The 20,193-nt window shown below is 44.1% G+C and overlaps 1 protein-coding gene across 1 annotated transcript; it reads right to left on the reverse strand.

Annotated features, from left to right (window-relative positions):
* Positions 1 to 17,982: 17,982 nt before the first annotated feature.
* On the reverse strand, positions 17,983 to 18,953 carry LOC118654257 (heterogeneous nuclear ribonucleoprotein A1-like). The gene has a single exon (XM_036305594.1). It carries the CDS (start codon positions 18,951 to 18,953, stop codon positions 17,991 to 17,993), a length of 963 nt encoding a protein of 320 aa, XP_036161487.1. The 3' UTR covers positions 17,983 to 17,990.
* Between the last annotated feature and the right edge of the window lie 1,240 nt (positions 18,954 to 20,193).

Below are 20,193 nucleotides of genomic sequence, written 5' to 3' on the forward strand. Positions count from 1 at the left end.
TGTACCATTCTAGCATCCCCAGAATAAATCCCACTTGGTCATGGTGTATTATATTTATAATGAAATGCTGAATCAGATTTGCTCAAATTTTGTTCAGGATATTAGCATCTATGTTTATCAAGGATATTGGACTGTAATTCTATTTCTTTGTGGTGTCTTTATCTGGTTTTGGAATTAGGATAATGCTGGTTTCATAGAAAGACCTTAGGAGTGTGTCTTCCTCTTGAATTTTTTGGAATAGTCTGAGGAGAATAAGTTTAATTCTTCTTTGAATGCTCAGTAGAACTCCCTTGTAAAGCCTTCTGGACCAGGGCGTGTTTTTGCTGGAAGATTTTTGAATACTGCTTCAATTTTGTTGGTAGTTATTGGCCTATTCAGGTTTTTTTTATTATTCCTGATTGATTTTTGGAGGCTTGTACTTTTCTAAGAATATGTCTATGTTCATCTAGGTCAGTGATGGTGAAACTATGACACGCATGTCAGAGGTGACACGCGAACTCATTTTTTTAGTTGATTTTTCTTTGGTAAATGGCATTTAAATATATAAAATAAATATCAAAAATATAAATCTTTGTTTTACTATAGTTGCAAATATCAAAAAATTTCTATATGTGACACGGCACCAGAGTTAAGTTAGGGTTTTCAAAATGCTGACACGCCGAGCTTAAAAGGTTTGCCATCACTGGTCTAGGTTGACCAGTTTGTTGGAATAGAGTTATTTATAGTATTTTTTTCATAATCATTTTTTTTTCTTGTGGAGTCTGTTGTTACTTCACCTCTTTCGTTTCTGATTTTGTTTATTTGGGTCTCTCTCTTTGCTTCTTGGTTAGCCTGGCTAGAGGGTCATCAATCTTGTTTATCCTTTCAAAGAACCAGTTGATGGTTTTATTGATTTCTGTATTTTTTTTATCTCTATGTAGTTTATGTACACTCTGATCTTTATTATTTTCTTCCTTCTTCTTACTCTGGGCTTTTCTTGTTGCACTGTTTCTAATTCTTTAAGTTGTAGGGTTAGATAATTTATTACCATTTTTTCCTTATGTTTTGAGGTAGTCCTGTAGAGCTATGAACTTCCCTCTCAAGACTGATTTCATTGTGTCCCATAGAGTTTGGATTGCTGTGTTTTCATTGTCATTTGTTACCAAGATGCTTTTTATTTCTACTTTTAAGTCTTTGGTAACTCAATCATTGTTTAATTGCATGTTATTTAGCCTCCAAGTGTTTTATTTTTTTCATTGTTTTTATTGTAGTAGATTTCTAATTTTACGCCACTGTGAACTGAGAAGATGCTGGATATTATTTCTATATTATTGAATTTGAGGAGACTTTGTCCCAATATGTGGTCTATCTTTTAAAATGTCCCGTGTCCATTTGAGACGAAAGAATATTTTATAACTTTAGGGTGAAATGTTTTGAAGATGTCAATTAAATCCGTCCATCTGATCTAGTGAGTCATTTAAGATTGGAATTTTTTTTTTTTTTTGCTGATTTTTTGTTTAGAGGATTTATCCAATGGTGTCAATGGAGTATTAAAGTCCACTACTATGACTGTGCTGCTGTCAATCTATCCCTTCATATCTTCCAGAAGTATTTTTATGTATTTGGGTGCTCCTGTATTTTGTGCATATATGTTTACCAGAGTTATATATTCTTGTTGAATTGCTCCCTTTAGTATTATGAAGTGTCCTTCCTTATCTCTTGTTATGCCCTTCACATTGAGGTCGGATTTGTCAGATATAAGTATTGCTACCCCAGCTTTTTTTTATTCATTTCCATTCACCTGAAAAAAAATTTTTTCATCCCTTCACTATCAGTCTGGGTGAGTCATTTGTACTGAGGTGGGTAGCTTGTAGACAGGAGATTTTTGGGTCAAGTTTTCTTATACATACAGCTACCACTTCTTTTTTGATTGGAGCATTTCATGTATTTACATTTAAGGTTATTATTGATAGGTACTTGTTTGTTGTCATTTTTATTCTTTATGCCTCTTTCCCTTCTTCCCTTTCTATTTTTTTTTTCTTTTTATAGCAGCCCTTTAGCATTTCTTGCATTGCTGGTTTGGTGCTAATATACTCCCTTAGCACTTTTTTGTCTGTGTATCTCCTGATTTCACCTTCAATTTTTTAATGATAGCCTTGCTGGATATAGTATTCTTGGATTCAGTCCCTTGATGTGTATCACTTTGTATATTTCATTCCATTCCCTCTGGCCTGATGTTTTTCTGTTGAGAAATCAGTTGATAGTCTAATGGGAGATCCCTTGTAGGTAACTTTCTGTATCTCTCTGGCAGCCTTTAAGATTCTTATTTTGTTGGTGTTTGCCAATTTGATGTGTCTTGGTGGCAGTCTTTTTAGGTTCATCTTGTTTGGGACTCTGTGAGCTTCTTGGACTTGTGTGAGTTTTTTCTTCCTAATATCATGGAAGTTTTCTGTCATTATTTCTTCAAACAGATTTTCTATTCCTTGCTCATTTTCCTCTCCTTCCAACACCCCTATTTTGTGGATATTATTTTGTTTCTTGTTGTCCCAAAGCTCCCTTAGGCCCTCCTCCTTTTTTTAAGTTATTTTTTTTCCAATTGCTGCTCTGCTTGGGTATTTTTTCCTACATTGTCTTCTAGCTCACTGATGTGGTCCTCAGTTTTTTCTCATCTACTGCTGATGCTTTCTATTGTGTTCTTTATTGCAGCTATGTCATTCTTTATTTCTTCTTTGTTCATCTTCATTTCCTCTTGATTCTCACACATGTTGAATTTGTCTTCCATCCTTTTCAGCATCCTTATGACCATTGCCCTGAATTCTTTCTCTGACAAATTGCTTGCCTCCAATATTTTTACTTTCTTTTCCGGTAATTCCTCATTTTTTTCATATGAGGGCTCTTTCTTTATCTCCCCATTGTCGGTCCTCTCAGTGTGTCTGGTTATGTGGCTCACTCTCTACCATGTTGACCAAAAGGCACAAAATATAACTCGACAAAGCACAACACAGAGGGAACAAAACAAGAGTATATTCATGACACAGATAACCCCAAATAAAAGTGACCATGAGAAAAGAATATTAGGGTAGAGAAAAGAGAGCAAAAAATGATATTGAGAAAAGGAATAAAAGGTAAGAAAGATAAGAAAAATAAAGAAAAAACTGGGGTGAATATGAGTATATGGTAGGAAAACTCCACAATGCCAACGACTAAACCAAAAAATGGAAACAACAAACACCCAGAATAAAAGGAGGGGAAGTGAATCAGAAGAGACAGAGCTTATTTCCAGATGGTAACCTACAGGAATTGAATGAATTTGAGAATGGCTTTGGTTCAATATAGAAGAGGTAGAAATGGAATGAGTGTTTTAAAAAAAAGTAAAATACAAAATAAAATATAAAATAATAATATAAACATAAAATATTTATAAAATAATAATAATAATAATTATTAAAAATAATAATAATAAAGTATATATATTAAAATGTATATATAAACTATGTAATCTAATAAAAGAGAAACATGCAAATTGACCGCACCTCTGCTATGCCCCCAAGCCACACCCACCAGCGAATCAGAGTGACTATATGCAGATTAACTGTATCAAGATGGTGCCTGGCAGCCACTGGAGCTGGAGCAAGAAAGATACTTGGTTGCCCTGGCGATGGAGGAAGCCAAGCTTCCCATCTTCCCTGCCTGGCTTTAGCTTCTGCTCAAGGCAACAAAGTTTCAATTATAGAAGATAAATAAATCCCAGACACCTGCTTCCAGCCAGCCTCCAATGGGAGCTTGGATGGCTGGGGGCCGTGGCCAGCCTGCAAACAGCTATCAGCCACTTACCCAGGCTGGCCACACCCTCATGGGGTGAGGCTCTTTGCTGGGAGTCTTGGCCAGCCTGCAAAGAACGATAAGCCCCTCACCCAGGCTGGCCAGACACCCAAGCAGGACCCCACTCCCTGAAGGGGGTGTGGCCAGCCTGAAAACGACCATCAGCCTGTCACCGAGGCTAGCCAGGCACTCCAGTCGGGACCCCCACTCTGAAGGCGGTGTGGCCAGCCTGAAAACGGCCTTCAGCCCCTCACCCAGGCCAGCCAGGCACCCCAACAGGACCCCCACCCTGATCCGGGACACCCTTCATGGCAAACCAGCCAGCCCCTACCCATGCACCAGGCCTCTATCCCATATAATAAAAGGGTAATATGTAAATTAACCCAAACAGCAGAATGACTGGGAATGACTGGTCACTATGACATACATTGACCACCAGGAGGCAGACGCTCAATGAAGGAGCTGCCCCCGGTGGTCAGTGTGCTCCCACAGGGGGAGCTCTGCTCAGCCACAAGCCAGGCTGACAGCTGCCAGTACAGCGGTGGTGGTGGGAGCCTCTCCCACATCCTCAGCAGTGCTAGGATGTCTGACTGCAGCTTAGACCTGCTCCCCGCTGGCAAGTGGACATCCCCCGATGGCTCCCAGGCTGCCAGAAGTATGTCTGACTGCCAGCTTAGGCCCAATCCCCTGGGGAGCGGGCCTAAGCCAGCAGGTGGTCATCCCCCAAGGGGTCACAGACTGCGAGAGGGCACAGCCCGGGCTGAGTGACACCCTGAGTGCACAAATTTTTGTGCACCGGGCCTCTAGTATCCTATCTAATAATAGACAAACATGGTAATTAACCGTACCTCTGACACACTTCCCATTGGCTAATCAGGGCGATATGCAAATTAACTGCCAACCAAGATGGCAGCTGTAAGCCAGGCAGCTGAAGCGAACAGGAGTCTTGCTTGCTCCAGTGAAGGAGGAAGCCAAGGTTCCCCACCTGCCGCTGCTGGCCTCTGAGCTTGCACTCTAAGAAACATTGTTGCAAATATAGAAGGTAAATAAACCCCATGCTTTCAGCCAGCCGGTCGAGCTGTAGTGGCAACAGTGTTTCAATTATAGAACCCAAACAAACAAGATACCTGCTTTCAGCATCCGAGGCCTCAGAGCTGGAGCTGAGCCTTAGAGCTAAAGCCGGCTCTCAGTTCCAGTGACAGCCATAGAAGGTAAATAAATCCCAGAATAAATAAAAAAAGGAAAAAAAGGAGACTTTGGGAGCTTCAGTCACCCGCCAGTCTAAAACGGCCCTCAACCCCTCACCCAGACTGGCCAGGCACCCCAGTGGAGACCCCCACCCCAAAGGGGGTGTGTCCAGCTGCAAACAGCCATCATCCCCTCATTCAGGCTGGCCAGGCACCCAAGCGGGACTGCCACCCTGATCCAGGATACCCTTCAGGGCAAACCAGCCGGCCCCCACCAGTGCACCAGGCCACTATCCTATATAGTAAAAGGGTAATATGCCTCCCAGCCCTGGGATCAGCGGAGCCGCGAGGCCTCCTGGCTCCGGGATCAGTGGAGCCTCCCAGCACCGGGATCAGTGGAGCCGTGAGGCCTCCCAGCACCGGGATTAGCGGAGAAAGGAGGCCTCACTGCCCTGGTGTCAAGCAGAGCCATGAGGCCTCCCAGCACTGGAATCAGTGGAGCCGCGAGACCTCCTGGCTCCAGGATCAGTGGAGCCTCCCAGCACCTGGATCAGCGGAGCAGCAAGGCCTCCCAGCACCGGGATCAGCAGAGCAAGGAGGCCTCACTGCCCCGGTGTCAAGCGGAGCTGTGAGGCCTCCCAGCAGTGGGATCAGTGGAGCCACAAGGCCTCCTGGCCCCCGGAGCAGTGTGACAGGGGGCACCACCTAAACCCCCTGATCGCCCCGTGGCTCTGTGTGTGACAGAGGGCAGGGCCACAACCTCCCTATCTGCCCTGCTCTGTTCGTGACAGGGGAAGGCACCCCAACCCCCTGATCAGCCCTGCTCTGTGCCTGATAGGGGGGAGCTCCCCAACCCCCTGATTGGCCCTCCTCTGTGTGTGACAGGGTGCGGTGCCCCAGCCCTCCCATGGGCCCTGCTCTGTATGTGACAGGGTGGAGCCGCAACCTCCCCATTGGCCCTGCCTTGAGTGTGAAGGGGGGAGTGCCCCAATCCCCTGATCCGCCCTGCTCTGCGTGTGACAGGGGTGAACTCTCCAAGCCCCCTGATGGGCCCGGCTCTGTGCATAACAGGGGTCTGTGCCCCAACCCCCTGATCGGCCCTGCTCTGTGCGTGCCGGGGGTGGCACCACAACCTCCCCATTGACCCTGCCTTGATTGTGACAGGGGGCAGTGCCCAACCCCCCAATCGGCCCTACCCTGAGCGTGACTGGGGGTGGCATCTCAACCTCCCCATCCACACTGCTCTGTGCATGACAGGGGGTGGTGTCCCAACTCCCCAATCAGCCCTGCTCTGAGCCCGACCATGTGCTGCACCTAGGGATTGGGCCTGCCCTCTGCCACCCGGGAGCGGGCCTAAGGCAGCAGGTCATTATCTCCCAAGGGGTCCCAGACTGTGAGAGGGCACAAGTGGGGCTGAAGGACACCCTCCCCCGCCAGTGCACAAACTTTTGTGCACTGGGCCTCTATTATACATAATAATAAACATTAAAAAATTTCCCCTTTCTTTAATCTATCTATCTATATATTCATCAATTTTGGAAAATGAGAATAGAGTAGGGAGCAGATAAGCCTGAGTTTGGTGAATGAAACTAATTAAGCTATTAGTAGAAGAAGAGAACAAGCAAGGAGAGAAAAAACACAAGGATAAAATCAAAAGCAAAAACAAAAAGCAAAAACAATCAAACAAACAACAACAACAAAATTGTCTAGTGAAGAAAGAGAAAAGAGAAGGGTGCATGGACTTGCACCTGGGGGAGAGGGAATTAGATATATGAGTAAGTCAACAGAGACGGCTATAATAGTAATGCATCAATAGAGCAGATGAAGAAGATCAATTTTTAAAATGGAGTAAAAAGAAAGGATAGAGAAAAACTAAAGCTGGAACAGGAGAAGAGTAATGGGATGAAAAAGGGGAAAATGAGGAAGAAAGGGTTGGCATCAAGGGGAAAAAAATGAGATAGAGTAAAATAATGATAAAAACAATAATAATAACAAAATAAAAGTGGAATGTAGAACACCAATCCAAAAAAAACCCAATATATGTACAGTAGGTCCATGGGTTACATTGGAGATCCATGATGTTACGCGATTTTCACTATAAATCGGAACCCACCTACATAAGCACCTATGTCACTCACATGGAGCACATACACAACAGTAATGAAGTGAAACAGTAAAAAAAAATAAAAGAAAGATAACAATTCCTGAACTTTACTTCTGGTAAATAAATAATAATAAAAAAAAAACCCATAAAGCACATATGTACATACGTTGAAATGATGGAACTTTTTTTTTATAAATACTGTAAATGGGAGATGGCGATATAACCATAAAATGACATACATCGAGTCCGACGTAATGCGAGGACTGCTTGTATATAAATGTCTAAGCCAGGGGTCCTCAAACTTTTTAAACAGGGGGCCAGTTCACTGTCCCTCAGACCGTTGGAGGGCCGGACTATAGTTTAAAAAAAAAAACTATGAACAAATTCCTATGCACACTGCACATATCTTATTTTGAAGTAAAAAAACAAAACGGGAATAAATACAATATTTGTATTTGCATGTGGCCTGCGGGCTGTAGTTTGAGGACCCCTGGTCTAAGCGACCTGCCAGGGAGCTGACTGGTCAACGGGCTAGTAGCTATGATGCGTACCAACCACCAGGGGGCAGATATTCAATGCAGGAGCTGCTGCATGACAGCAACTTTGCAGAGTGCCCTGTCACACTCCAGGACCCCTTGGGTGAGGTCAGACTGCCAGCCTGAGCCTTATCCCTGCAGGCCATGCCGATGGACCCCACCAGTGCATGAATCCATGCACCAGGCTTCTAGTAATAATAATAATCCTATCTAATAATACACAAACATGGTAACTGACCTTACCTTCGCTACGCTTCCCATTGGCTAATCAGCGCAATATGCAAATTAACCACCAACAAATATGTCGGCTAATTTGCATACTGCAAGCAGGGTGGGACAGCACGAGCTGCCAGTGCGCGCCGCTATCCAGGCCCCCGTGTGCGACCCCAGAAGCCGCCTGCCTGCTGCCCCTGATCGGATCCGATCCCGGGCCGCAGGCGGGCACCAGAAGCCCCAGAAGCCGCAGAAGCCGCCTGATATGGTAGTAACTCTATCAGTAAGTACTCTGAAAGTCAGTGGCATAAATGCACCAATTAAAAGACAGATTATGGTTGGCCTGCGGACTGAAAGGTCCCAGGTTCGATTCTGGTCAAGGGCATGTACCTTGGTTGTGGGCACATCCCCAGTAGGAGGTGTGCAGGAGGCAGCAGATTGATGTTTCTCTCTCATCGATGTTTCTAACTCTCTATCTCTCTCCCTTCCTCTCTGTAAAATATCAATAAAATATATAAAAAAAAGCCCTAGCCAGTTTTGCTCAGGGGATAGAGCATCAGATTGTGGACTGAAGGGTCCCGGGTTCGATTCCAGTCAAGGGCATGTGCCTCAGTTGCTGGCTTGATCCTCAGTCCCTATCAGAGCATGTGCAGGAGGTAACCAATCAATGTGTCTCTCCCTTTCCCTTCACTCTCTCTAAAATTCAATGGAAAAATATCCTCGGGTGAAGATTAACAAAAACAAAGTAAATGGATTAAGTAACATTAAAGAGATTATAAGAAAAATATACTCCACATTTTGTCAGTTGTATAATGGTTATGTTTAAATTATTAACACCTAAGAAGTTGGGTGAAGGGTACATATAATATGTTATAGTATTTTATACTTTTTTTACATCTATGAGATTATTTCAAATTAAAATATTAAAAAATTAAAAATTAATAAAATATTAATTAAAATGTATCTGCATTACATGAAAAATCTCCTAATTGCTTCTAGCATAATTTATTAAATTGTGCTAAAATTTACAAGGTTTCAATTAAAAATATCTTAATTCTAAATGATATAATAGAAAATATATAATAGTGCAGTTATAAGCACTTATCTGAAAATAAAAACTTAAAGAAGTGAATTTAAAGAAGGGATTAGCCAAAGAAAATATATGCACAACCCATGGACACAGACAACAGTATGGTGATGGCCAGAGAGAACTGAGGGGCAAGAGCTGGGTAGAGCGGGCAAAAGGGGGAAATAGGGACATCCTATATCGTATCTAATAAAAGAGAAACATGGTAATTAGCGTACGACCGCTACCCTTCCCATTGGCTAATCAGGGTGATATGCAAATTAACTGCCAGCCAAGATGGTGGCCGGCAGCCAGGCAGCTTGAAACAAACATGAGTCTTGCTTGCTTCAGTGACAGAGGACTCCCAACGTTCCCACCTTGCCTTGCTGGCCTCTGAGCTTGCAGTTTAAGAAACATTGTAACAAATATAGAAGCTAAACAAACCCCCAGAAACCTGCTTTCAGCAGGCCGGGATCTCAGAGCTGGAGTTGATACAGTGTTTCAATTATAGAACCCAAACAAACCAGATACCTGCTTTCAGCAGCAGAGGCCTCAGAGCTGGAGCCAGAATAAAAAAGAAAAAGAATAAAAGGAGCAGTTGGGAGCTTCAGCCCTCAGCCCCTCACCCAGACTGGCCAGGCACCCCAGTGGGGACCCTCACCCTGAAGGGTGTGTGACCAGCTGCAAACAGCCATCATCCCCTCACCCAGGCTGGCCAGGCATCCCAGTGGGGACCCCCACCCTGATCCAGGACACCCTTCAGGGCAAACCAGCCAGCCCCACCCATTCACCAGGCCTCTATCCTATGTAGTAAAAGGGTAATATGCCTCCCAGCACCGAGATCAGCGGAGCTGTGAGGCCTCCCGGCACCAGGGTCAGCGTGACAGGGGTCAGCGCCCAAACCCCCTGATTGCCCTGTGGCTCTGTGTGTGACAGGGGGTGGGGCCACAACCTCCCTATCCACCCTGCTCTGTTCATGACAGAGGAAGGCGCCCCAACCTCCTGATCAGCCCTGCTCTGTGCCTGATACGGGGGAGCTCCTCAACCCCCTGATCACCCTGCGGCTCTGTGTGTGACAGGGTGTGGTGCCCCAACCCTCTGATCAGCCCTGCTCTGTGTGTGACAGGGTAGAGCCATAACCTCCCCATCGGCCCTGCCCTGAGTGTGAGAGTGGCGGCACCCCAACCCCCTGATACGTCCTGCTCTGTGTGTGACAGGGTAAGGAGCCCCAACCCCCATGATGGGCCTTGCTCTGTGCATGACAGGGGGCAGCGCCCCAACCCCCGGATTGGCCCTGCTCTGTGCGTGACAGGGGGTGGCGCCACAACCTCCCCATTGACCCTGCCTTGAGTGTGACAGGGGGCGGTGTCCCAACCCTCCAATCGGCCCTACCCTGAGCATGACTGAGTGTGGCATCCCAACCTCCCAATCCTCCCTGCTCTGTGCATGACAGGGGGAGACACCCCAACTCCCCAATCGGCCCTGCTCTGAGCCCGACCAGGGGCTGCACCTTGGGATTGGGCCTGCCCTCTGCCACCCGGGAGCAGGCCTAAGCCAGCAGGTTGTTATCTCCCAAGGGGTCCCAGACTGCGAGAGGGCACAGGCCAGGCTGAGGGACTCCCCCTTCCCCCTGAGTGCACATATTTTTGTGCACCAGGCCTCTAGTAATAATAATAAAAGGCTAATATGCACAGTGACTGAACGGCAGAATGTCTGGGTGCTATGATGCGCCCTGGCCACCAGGGGGCAGACGCTCAATGCAGGAGCTGCTCCTGGTAGTCAGTGCATTTCCATATGGGGAGTGCTACTCAGCCAGAACCTGGCTCATGGCTGGCCAGCACAGTGGTGGTGGCAGGAGCCTCTCCCACCTCCATTGCAGCACTAAGAATGTCCAACTAATGGTTTAGACCCAATCCCTTGGAGGCCTAAGCTTTTAGTCGGACATCCCCCGAGGGCTCCCTGGCTGCCGGAAGGATGTCTGACTGCAAGCTTAGGCCTGATCCCCCTGGGGTGTGGGCCTAAGTCGACAGGTGGACATCCCCCAAGGGGTCCTGGACTGTGAATGGGCGCAGGCTGGGCCAAGGGAGCCCCCCACCAGTGCACAAATTTTTGTGCACTGGGCCTCTAGTAATAATAATAAATAATAAAAAGTAAAGAAAAAATTTAGTTTATTAATTAAAAGATAAAAAAATTGAAGTTCGTTCGCTTCTGCTGAATTTTAATGTACCATTGGTGCTGGTCTAAGACCCTTCTCCACTGTTCTGTGTGCCACCTCTCAGCTCTCTGCTAGATAGTCAGCACTGTGTTGAAGTCCCAGTGTTCCACCACTCCTCTCTGTCAGACACCAATGTCTTGGTCTCAGGCAGGTGGGACCAATCTACCTGCTTTTTTTTTTCTGCCTGGTTTCAGTCGTATTTACACAAGTGTCTACTTCCGTGGTGGACTCCAGATGACAGTGTTTCTGTATTAATTTCTAGGTCAAATGGCCCATCAACCCAGTCCCCAAGAGCTCTCTGGGGTTATATAGAATCTTTGTTTCCCTGCCGAGCTCAAGGCTGGGTGTGGCTGCATTGTTAGGAGGAGCCTAGTCTTCAGGAGAACAATGTTCAGGGTTGGAGGGATGGGACTGTCCCAGAGCTGGCTTCCTGATTGCCTCTCCCTATTTTGCTCCCCAGCTTCCAAAAAACCACCTGTCCCTGCACCACATCCTCGGTGAGTGTTTGTAATTGAAAGATACTGTGTTTAGCAGGTAAAAGCAAGGAAATTATAAAGAAAGTGCAATGGCACCGCTGTGTGTCTCTTTTCCCCCAGGCACTGCACGGCTGGTGCAGAACTTCAGGCTGCCTTTCTGGGAGCAGCCTCCCATGGATATGGGCTTAGATCTAGAGTCCCCCACTGCCAGCAGCCCTGTGATCGCCCTCCCACATTGAGCACTACATATGTCCCCAAAGTATGCGGACTTGGTGCAGCACAGTCTCCCTCTGACACTCATCCCAGCTGCTTGTGTTTCTCCCTACAGGCTAGATCCCAAATCCCACCTCTCTCCAGGCAACCTCTGACATTTCCACCCACAGATTGCCTCACCAGCTGTGTTTAATTCACCAATTCTGGGTTGATGTTATTCAACTCAGCTGTTTCTTTTATCTGCTCTGTGAGAAGGCACAGGACCCATCTGCCTATTCAGCCACCATTTTGTTTCTCCTTGGACAAACATTTTAGGAACCTGTGGCATGGGAGGCTGGAGTCTCCATGTTCATGGGCTCACAGCCAAGGCAGCTGGTCCCTGGCCAGTGTGGCTGTAGTGTCCAGATGGTGTCTGAGGTTTCCCCAGGTCAAGGTGAGGCTGGTTTCCCAGTCACAGCCACTCTCCCCTTCAAGATGGTGTGGTTTCTGCAGCAGAGATGGCCTACTTTAGGTCTCTTGAATTTATAAGACCATCACGCAGACCTTCCCTGAGTTATTCAGATTAGCATCTGGTCTGTTTTTGTCCACATTTGCATAACTCATGAACACAGAAAATAGTGTAGTGAAGGCCTGGGAGGGGCAAGTGTAGGTTGGAAGGGGTCAGTGGGAATAAAAAAGAGCTAGACAGCTCTTGTAGCAACATGTTTCCAGATACATCTCCTAGGGCAAAGGAAACTAAGTAGAAAATAAACACATGGAACTACATCAAAATAAAAAGCTTCTGTACAGAAAAAATAAAAATCAACAAAACAAAAAGGGGGCCCATTGTATGGGACAATATACTTGCAATGATACATTTGATAAAGGTTTAATATCCAAAATATATAAGGAACTCATACAACTTAACAAAAGGAAGACAAACAATCCAATTAAAAAATGGGCAAAGGACCTAGATAGACTCTTCTCCAAAGTGGATATATAGATGGTCAAGATACATATGAAAAAATGCTCAAAGTCACTTACCATCAGAGAGATGCAAATTAAAACCACAATGAGGTATCAGAATGGCTACCATCAACAAATCAACAAATCAACAAATGACAAGTGCTGACGAGAATGTGGAGAAAAGGGAACCCTAGTACACTGCTGGTGAGAATGCAGACTAGTGCAGCCATTATGGAAAACAGTATGGAGTTTCCTCAAAAAATTACATATGGGACATCTGTAATATTTTCAACAATAAATACAAATTTTAAAAAATGTATAAAATGTGAGGTATTTAAAAGATGAAAAAAAAATACTTCCCCAGTACTTTTAGAAAAGCAGAGATAAGTAACCTAAATACTTTTTGGGAAAGACATTGTTTAATTCCAAGTTAATAATATAGTATACTAGAACTAAATGTTTCTTACTACTTCCAGAAAAAATTAATTTATAACTGCCAGAATATAACTTCTTTAAAAAACAGTAAAGGAAGACTGTATCTAACCTTATATATGTGTTGATTCTCTTGATATCTTTTTTCCCCAAATGTTTGATCTCTCACCACATTTATGTTGCTTTCAAGACCACCCTCTGTGTTTAATTGACCTTTTAGTTACTAGAGGAATATAGTAATATATTTTTTCAAGATGTGTAAAATCAATACAAATTAATCTTTATTTTTTATTTATTTATTTATTTTTAAAATATATTTTATTGATTTTCTACAGAGAGGAAAGGAAAGGGATAGAGAGTTAGAAACATCAATGAGGGAGAAACATCGATCAGCTGCCTCCTGCCCACTCCCCACTGGGTATGTGCCCGCAACCAAGGTACATGCCCTTGACCAGAATTGAACCTGGGACCCTTCAGTCCGCAGGCTGATGCTCTATCCACTGAACAAAACCGGTTAGGACACAAATCTTTATAATCATGTACACCCCTTCATTGATTTTGTATTAAGCCAGTCACAGTATTATCCCATAATATAAACTACACCTTTATAAACATTCACAACTATTTCATAATTTCCTCAGGCAGCTGTAGAGATCATGGTTGAGAGCTTCCCAAAAAAGTGGACTTGCACATTAAAATAATAGCATTGAGTGCTGTCCAAATATAGATGGTTAATTCATGGATACTTTCTGCTCTTTTATTCCCTGTTGCTTCTTGTGTGTTTTTTGTTTATTTTTTTTTTTTTTTAACCCTTTGAGTGCCTAGGAAGTATGTAAAAATTGCCAAGGCAATTTTGCTGATTTTACAGCAGTTTAGGAAAAAAATTATGAATCGCAAGTAAATGAAGTTACATATTCATAAACTTAAGGAAATCTTTACTACATTTGTTTTCATCTTTGACATATATTGTTTGCTGATTGTATTATAAAATACTAGTAGAAAAAAATTTGAACAAAACATATAATCCTATCTAATAATAGACAAACATGGAAACTGACCGTACTTTCGCTACACATCCCATGGGCTAATCGGCGTGATATGCAAATTAACCGCCAACACAGATGGTGGTTAATTTGCATATGTAAGCTCCAAGCGGTGGAGCAAAGCCTGACAGCCCAGGGCCGGCGGAGCAGCGAGACCTGATGTTTCTGGGGCTGGCTCCAGCCAGAACTCAGCCAGAGCGAAGGCCTGGGCCCCGGGTGCCAGAGGCAAACCGGTGCCAGCAGCCAGGGGAAAAGAAGGCCTATTGCACGAATATCTTCATGCAACAGGCCTCTAGTGTTAAAATGAAGCCATCCTGGCACTTTGGTGAAAGACAGGAGAAGCGCGATCACGCTCCCCGACACTCTAGGGGTTAAATCTGGTCATTTCATATATATTTTTATCTATATATATAAAAAGCTAATATGCAAAGTGTCCCATCGGGAGTTCGACCAGGAGACAAGAAGTTTGATCGTTCACAATGACGTGTGCTGACCACCAGGTGACAGTGAGTAGTGAAGTAAGGCCCTGGTCAGCAGCTAACAGCCAGTAAGGAAGGCCCCAGCCAGCAGCAGGCAGCCGGAAAAGGTAAGACCCTGCCAGCAGCCGGCAGCTGGGGAAGGAAGGCCCCGGCCAAGCAGCCAGAAGGCCCCAGTTGGCCCTGATTGCACTCCAGGCCTAGGGGCCCTACCTGTACACCCATTTTGTTCACTGGGGCTCTAGTTTAAAATAAATGATAATAATAGTATAAAATAATAAGGTAGACATTTTTACATTATCTAAGCAACACTTGTCCCTCCCTTTGATTTTGCCTAGTACAAATTGTTATTCCCATAGAGTAGCCATCAACAATTTAAACCTTACCCAGGAAAATGAGAAGCCAGTAATGACATTGTTACTGATGAGACTATTAAGGCTCAGAGATTTAATTGTATATTTGCAGTTATAGAACTGATTAGTTCCAAAGTGGAAACAAAATTCCTTAATGTTTTCATATCTAGCACATTCTTTTATGTTATTTTTTATCTTGATTATTTTTTTTAAATATATTTTATTGATTTTACACAGAGAGGAAGGGAGAGAGATAGAGAGAGTTAGAAACATAGATGAGAGAGAAACATCAATCAGCTGCCTCCTGCACATCTCCCACTGGGGATGTGCCCACAACCCAGGTACATGCCCTTGACCGGAATCGAACCCGGGACCTTTCAGTCCGCAGGCTGATGCTCTATCCACTGAGCCAAACCGGCTTCGGCTATCTTGATTATTTAATACCAGGAATTTTGACAGACATTAGAATACATATTCTCCCATTTAAAACTCCCCCTTTTTTATTTTTCCTTAAATGAATATCAGGAATCTATATATCTACACTAATAAAAGAGAAAGATGAAAATTGACAGTACCTTCGCAATGACCATCAGCCAATCAGGAGTGAGTATGCAAATTAACTTCATCGCCTCCTTGCAGACTGACATCAGGGAGGAGGCAGCTCCCAGCACCTCATGGCCTGCTTGGCTATCGCCGCAGGGACCCAAGAGCAGGCAAACGCGGCCTGCAGGCAGCTCCCAGAACAGCCTGTTTGGCTGTCACCTTGGCAACCAGGAAGCAGGATAGCCTGGCACACAGGCAGCTCCCAGCATGACCTGCTTGGCTGTTGCCATGGCGATCCGGGAGCAGGCATGTGCCTCCTGCAGCCATCACCCAGCATGGCCTGCTTGGCAGTAACTGCTGTGTGGAGCAGGCAGGCCCCACAGAAAGCAGAGAACCAAGGGGAGCGGGCCTAAGTAGGACATCCCCTGAGGGCTCCCAGATTGGAGAGGGTGTAGGTCAGGCTAAGGGACACACACACACACACACACACACACACACACACACACACCCCGTGCACAAATATCATGCACGGGGCCTCTAATATATATATATATATATATATATATATATATATATATATATATATATATATATATATATATATATAGAGAGAGAGAGAGAGAGAGAGAGAGAGAGAGAGAGAGAGAGCGCTAATATGCTAAGCATCCCTTGGACTGTCCAACTGGTTGGTATGATGTGCACTGACCACCAGGGGACTGACACTTAACACAGCAGCTGCTGTGACGTCCACTGGCCATTTGCAAAGAAATGGCACCACAGACCTGATGCTGACAAAGCAACACTTGGCATCCGCCAAGTGGGACACAGGCCCCACCACCATCCTGGAGTGACAGTCTACCGAATTGCAGCCAATGCTACCAAGACCCCATGGAGCAAAATGTGGCCCACAGCCAAGCCCGGAAACAGTTGCTGTGGATGCTGAGTAATGTTGTCATGTAGCAACACCTGGCCTTCTCTCTCTAGCAACTAGCCTCCTTGCAGTTTTTTCAGCCCAGGAACACAACCTGCTTTATACCCAGGTGAAAATATTTTACATTTTAACCAAATGTCTATGAAACATTTTCACGTGCCTCATCTCATTTGATCCTCACAGAAGTCCTGGAGTAGGTAGATAGGAGACTCAGTAGAATCCTATTTTCTTTTCACTAGCCAGAAAATGGAGATTTGGAAAGTTTAGAAACTTGACCCAACTGAAAAGAAGTAAGAAATGGTGGACCTTGAAAATGACTTCAGGTTTTCTCACTGAGCAGAATATAGTCAAATACTGCTGCAGTTAAATATTTTACCCTTTGTTCTCCCTGCATGATCTACAATAATAATCTGTTTTGGGGGGGAGGTGAAGATTGGAGGTTTTTGTGGGCAGGAAGTAAAACTGATCTGATTTAGGAGGCTAATGGCACTGTATTATAGATATTGTACCTAAAATAGACAAACATGTAAGTTGACCATACCTTTGCTATGCTAACCAGTCAATCAGGAGAGTATGCAAATTAACCTAACAAAGATGGCGGTTAATTTGCATACATAGGCTCCAAGCGATGGAGTGAAGCCTGACGGCCCTGGGGCCGCGAGGCAGCAAAAGCCTCACTGCCACGGGGCTGGTGGAGCAGCGAAAGCCTCATGGCTCTGGGGCCAACTCCAGCTGGAGCTCGGCCAGAGCGAAGGCCTGGTTGCCAGGTGCCGGAGGAAAACCAGTGCCAGCAACCAGGGGAAAGGAAGGCCTATTGCATGAATCTCATCGTGCAACAGGCCTGTAATATATATATAATCACTAATGTAGAGTCAGTGAGGTGAAAGAGGAGAGGACAGAACTGAAACTTATTTCAGTAGAATTAATCCATCTTTGTGCTTTTCCATGACAGTGTTTGGTCTAAGATCATTTAGAAGTATCTTTGAATTGGAATATAGTTTCAGGCTATAGATACTTGTCTACACTCCCATTTCACAGCTTTCTCCCATTAAAAACCAATGTCTGCATATATAGGTATGGTGGCAAATTTTTTTCTTTATCTATTACTTAGTGTGTTTTTTAAACAAAAAAGTAATTTATTGGCTGATATAAGTACAGAGTAGGAGGTGGACATGCTGGTTTCAGATGAGGTATTGATTAGGGCTCATACACTGTGAACAGGTCTTGGTTTCTTTTTATGTGTTGTGTTCTTTTAAATGCATTGGCATATTTTTATTTTTTTTAATCTGAACAATAAAGATTTATTTAAAAAAAATATATAATTTTCTCTTTGTAGTAGCTAGCTAGGCCCTGCCACCACTGTGCTTGGCTGAGTTCACAAATCTGTTGTAACCTGTAGCTTCCCTGTCACTTCTCTGGCTCTCCTCTCCTCCTAAGCTTTGCTTCCTGGCAGTAATTAAAACCCTCTGCCACTGCCATAGCTACTGCTGCTGCTGGACCCGCCATAGCCACCTTGGTTTCCTGGTTTGGCAAAGTATTGACCTCCACCACCATAAGGGCCAGAGCTTCTGCCTCCAAAGTTTCCTCCTTTCATAGGCCCAAAATTTGAAGATTGATTGTTGTAATTGCCAAAATCATTGTAGCTTTCACCACCTCCAAAACTGCTTCCATCATTACCAAATGCATTATAGCCATCCACACTGCCACCATATCCACTGCCACCACGGCTGCCACCAAAGCCACCTCGACCACTGAAGTTTCCTCCACGACCAAAGTTGTTGTTTCCACCACAACCACCTCCAAGACCGCCTCCGAAGTTTCCAGAACCACCTCGACCTCTTTGGCTGGACAAAGCACTAGCCATCTCTTGCTTAGGCAGAGCTTTCCTTACTTCACAGCTGTGGCCATTCACAGTATGGTATTTCTGAATGACAATCTTGTCTACAGAGTCATGGTTGTCAAAGGTTACAAAAGCAAAGCCTCTTTTTTTGCCACTGCCTAGGTCAGTCATGATTTCAATCACTTCTATTTTCCCATACTGTTCAAAACAATCTCTTAGGTGATGTTCTTCAGTGTCTTCTTTAATACCGCCGACAAAAATCTTCTTCACAGTTAGGTGGGCACCAGGTCTTTGAGAATCTTCTCTGGAGACAGCCCTCTTTGGTTCCACCACTCTTCCACCCACCGTGTGTGGCCTCGCGTTCATGGCTGCATCCACCTCCTCCACAGTGGCATAGGTGACGAACCCAAAGCCTCTGGAGCGCTTGGTGTTTGGGTCTCTCAGCACCACATAATTTGTGAGCGTTCCCCATTGTTCAAAATGGCTCCTCAGACTCTTATCGGTTGTTTCAAAGCTCAAACCTCCGATAAAGAGCTTCCACAGCTGCTCCGGCTCCTTGGGAGACTCAGACTTCGACATGATGACTGCAACAGGGGAAACTCCAAGGATGCTGACTCCGCAGTGTTCACCGGCAGAAAGGAGTGATCTCAGGAACGAATCTCTCCAGGTTCTCCATTGGCATATTTTTAAGTTGGCTCTTTCCTTTTGGATCTAAGATGGCTGCCTGTAGTCCCTAAAATTATAGAATCTCTTTTCGAGATCTAGGAGAAAAGAGAAACATTGCTCTCCCTTATAATTCAGATGAAAACCCTGGTGGTGAGTCTTTCCCTGATTGTTAATACTTGACATGGGCCATGGGTTTTTCCCTGGACTAATCACTGTGGGAGACGGGATAACTCAATGACCAATAGACTACATAGTTATAACATTCAAGATGGTATTGTGGAGGCAACTAAAAAATCTCTATAACAATCAATATCTATTTTATTGTGTTTAATATCATGCTTGAAAAGCAACACATAATTTGTATTTCCATTTCAGGCTTAATCAGAATCAAGATACAGAAAATGTCTGGGTAGGATGGAAGTACACCAGCGGATCTTAAATTTGAAAACAACAACAACAATACATATTTTTTTCTCCCTGCTGATGTTAGAGATTCAAAATAGTCACAGCACTTTAGATTGATTAAAAGCAAAGCTGCCTTGTAAGATATAATAAATAAGGCAATGAGTAAAACTTGTTTGGATCTTGGTTGGAAAAAAATTTATCTGTGAAAGATAATTGATGGGTAACTGTGAAAATTTGAATATTTGTTGGACAGCAAAAGATTTAGGGAATTATAATTCATTTTCTTAGGTGTGGTAATGGCATTTGGTATTATTGTAGAAAGCTCTTATTTTTTGCAAAGAATGGCTAGAGTATTTAGGGTGGCAGTGTGGTGTTGTATGCAACTCATTCTCAAATAGCTTAACAAGTTATGCACACATAGATAAAGATATTGAACATTTTAACAATTGTAGAATACAGACAGTGATTATAGGAGTGATGATTGTAATAACCTTGTAATTCTGTATATCTGACACTCTTTCAAATGAAAAGTTGTGGACAAAACAAATGTTTTGGGGGAAATCTGAAAAATACAAACCAAACAAAAGCTGATGTGTTTCTATGTTTTTCCCCTTCTATAGACTCAGGTATTACTTCCACAGAAGGTAGAAAAATATAAATGTATTCTGATATTTGAACAATATAAATTATATTGCTTTTCTTTCTTAATTTAATTTATTTGTATTGAATTTATAGGGGTGACATTGGC

The sequence above is a fragment of the Myotis myotis genome, unplaced genomic scaffold (genome assembly GCF_014108235.1).
Source record: "Myotis myotis isolate mMyoMyo1 unplaced genomic scaffold, mMyoMyo1.p scaffold_m19_p_4, whole genome shotgun sequence".
Lineage (NCBI taxonomy): Eukaryota > Metazoa > Chordata > Mammalia > Chiroptera > Vespertilionidae > Myotis > Myotis myotis.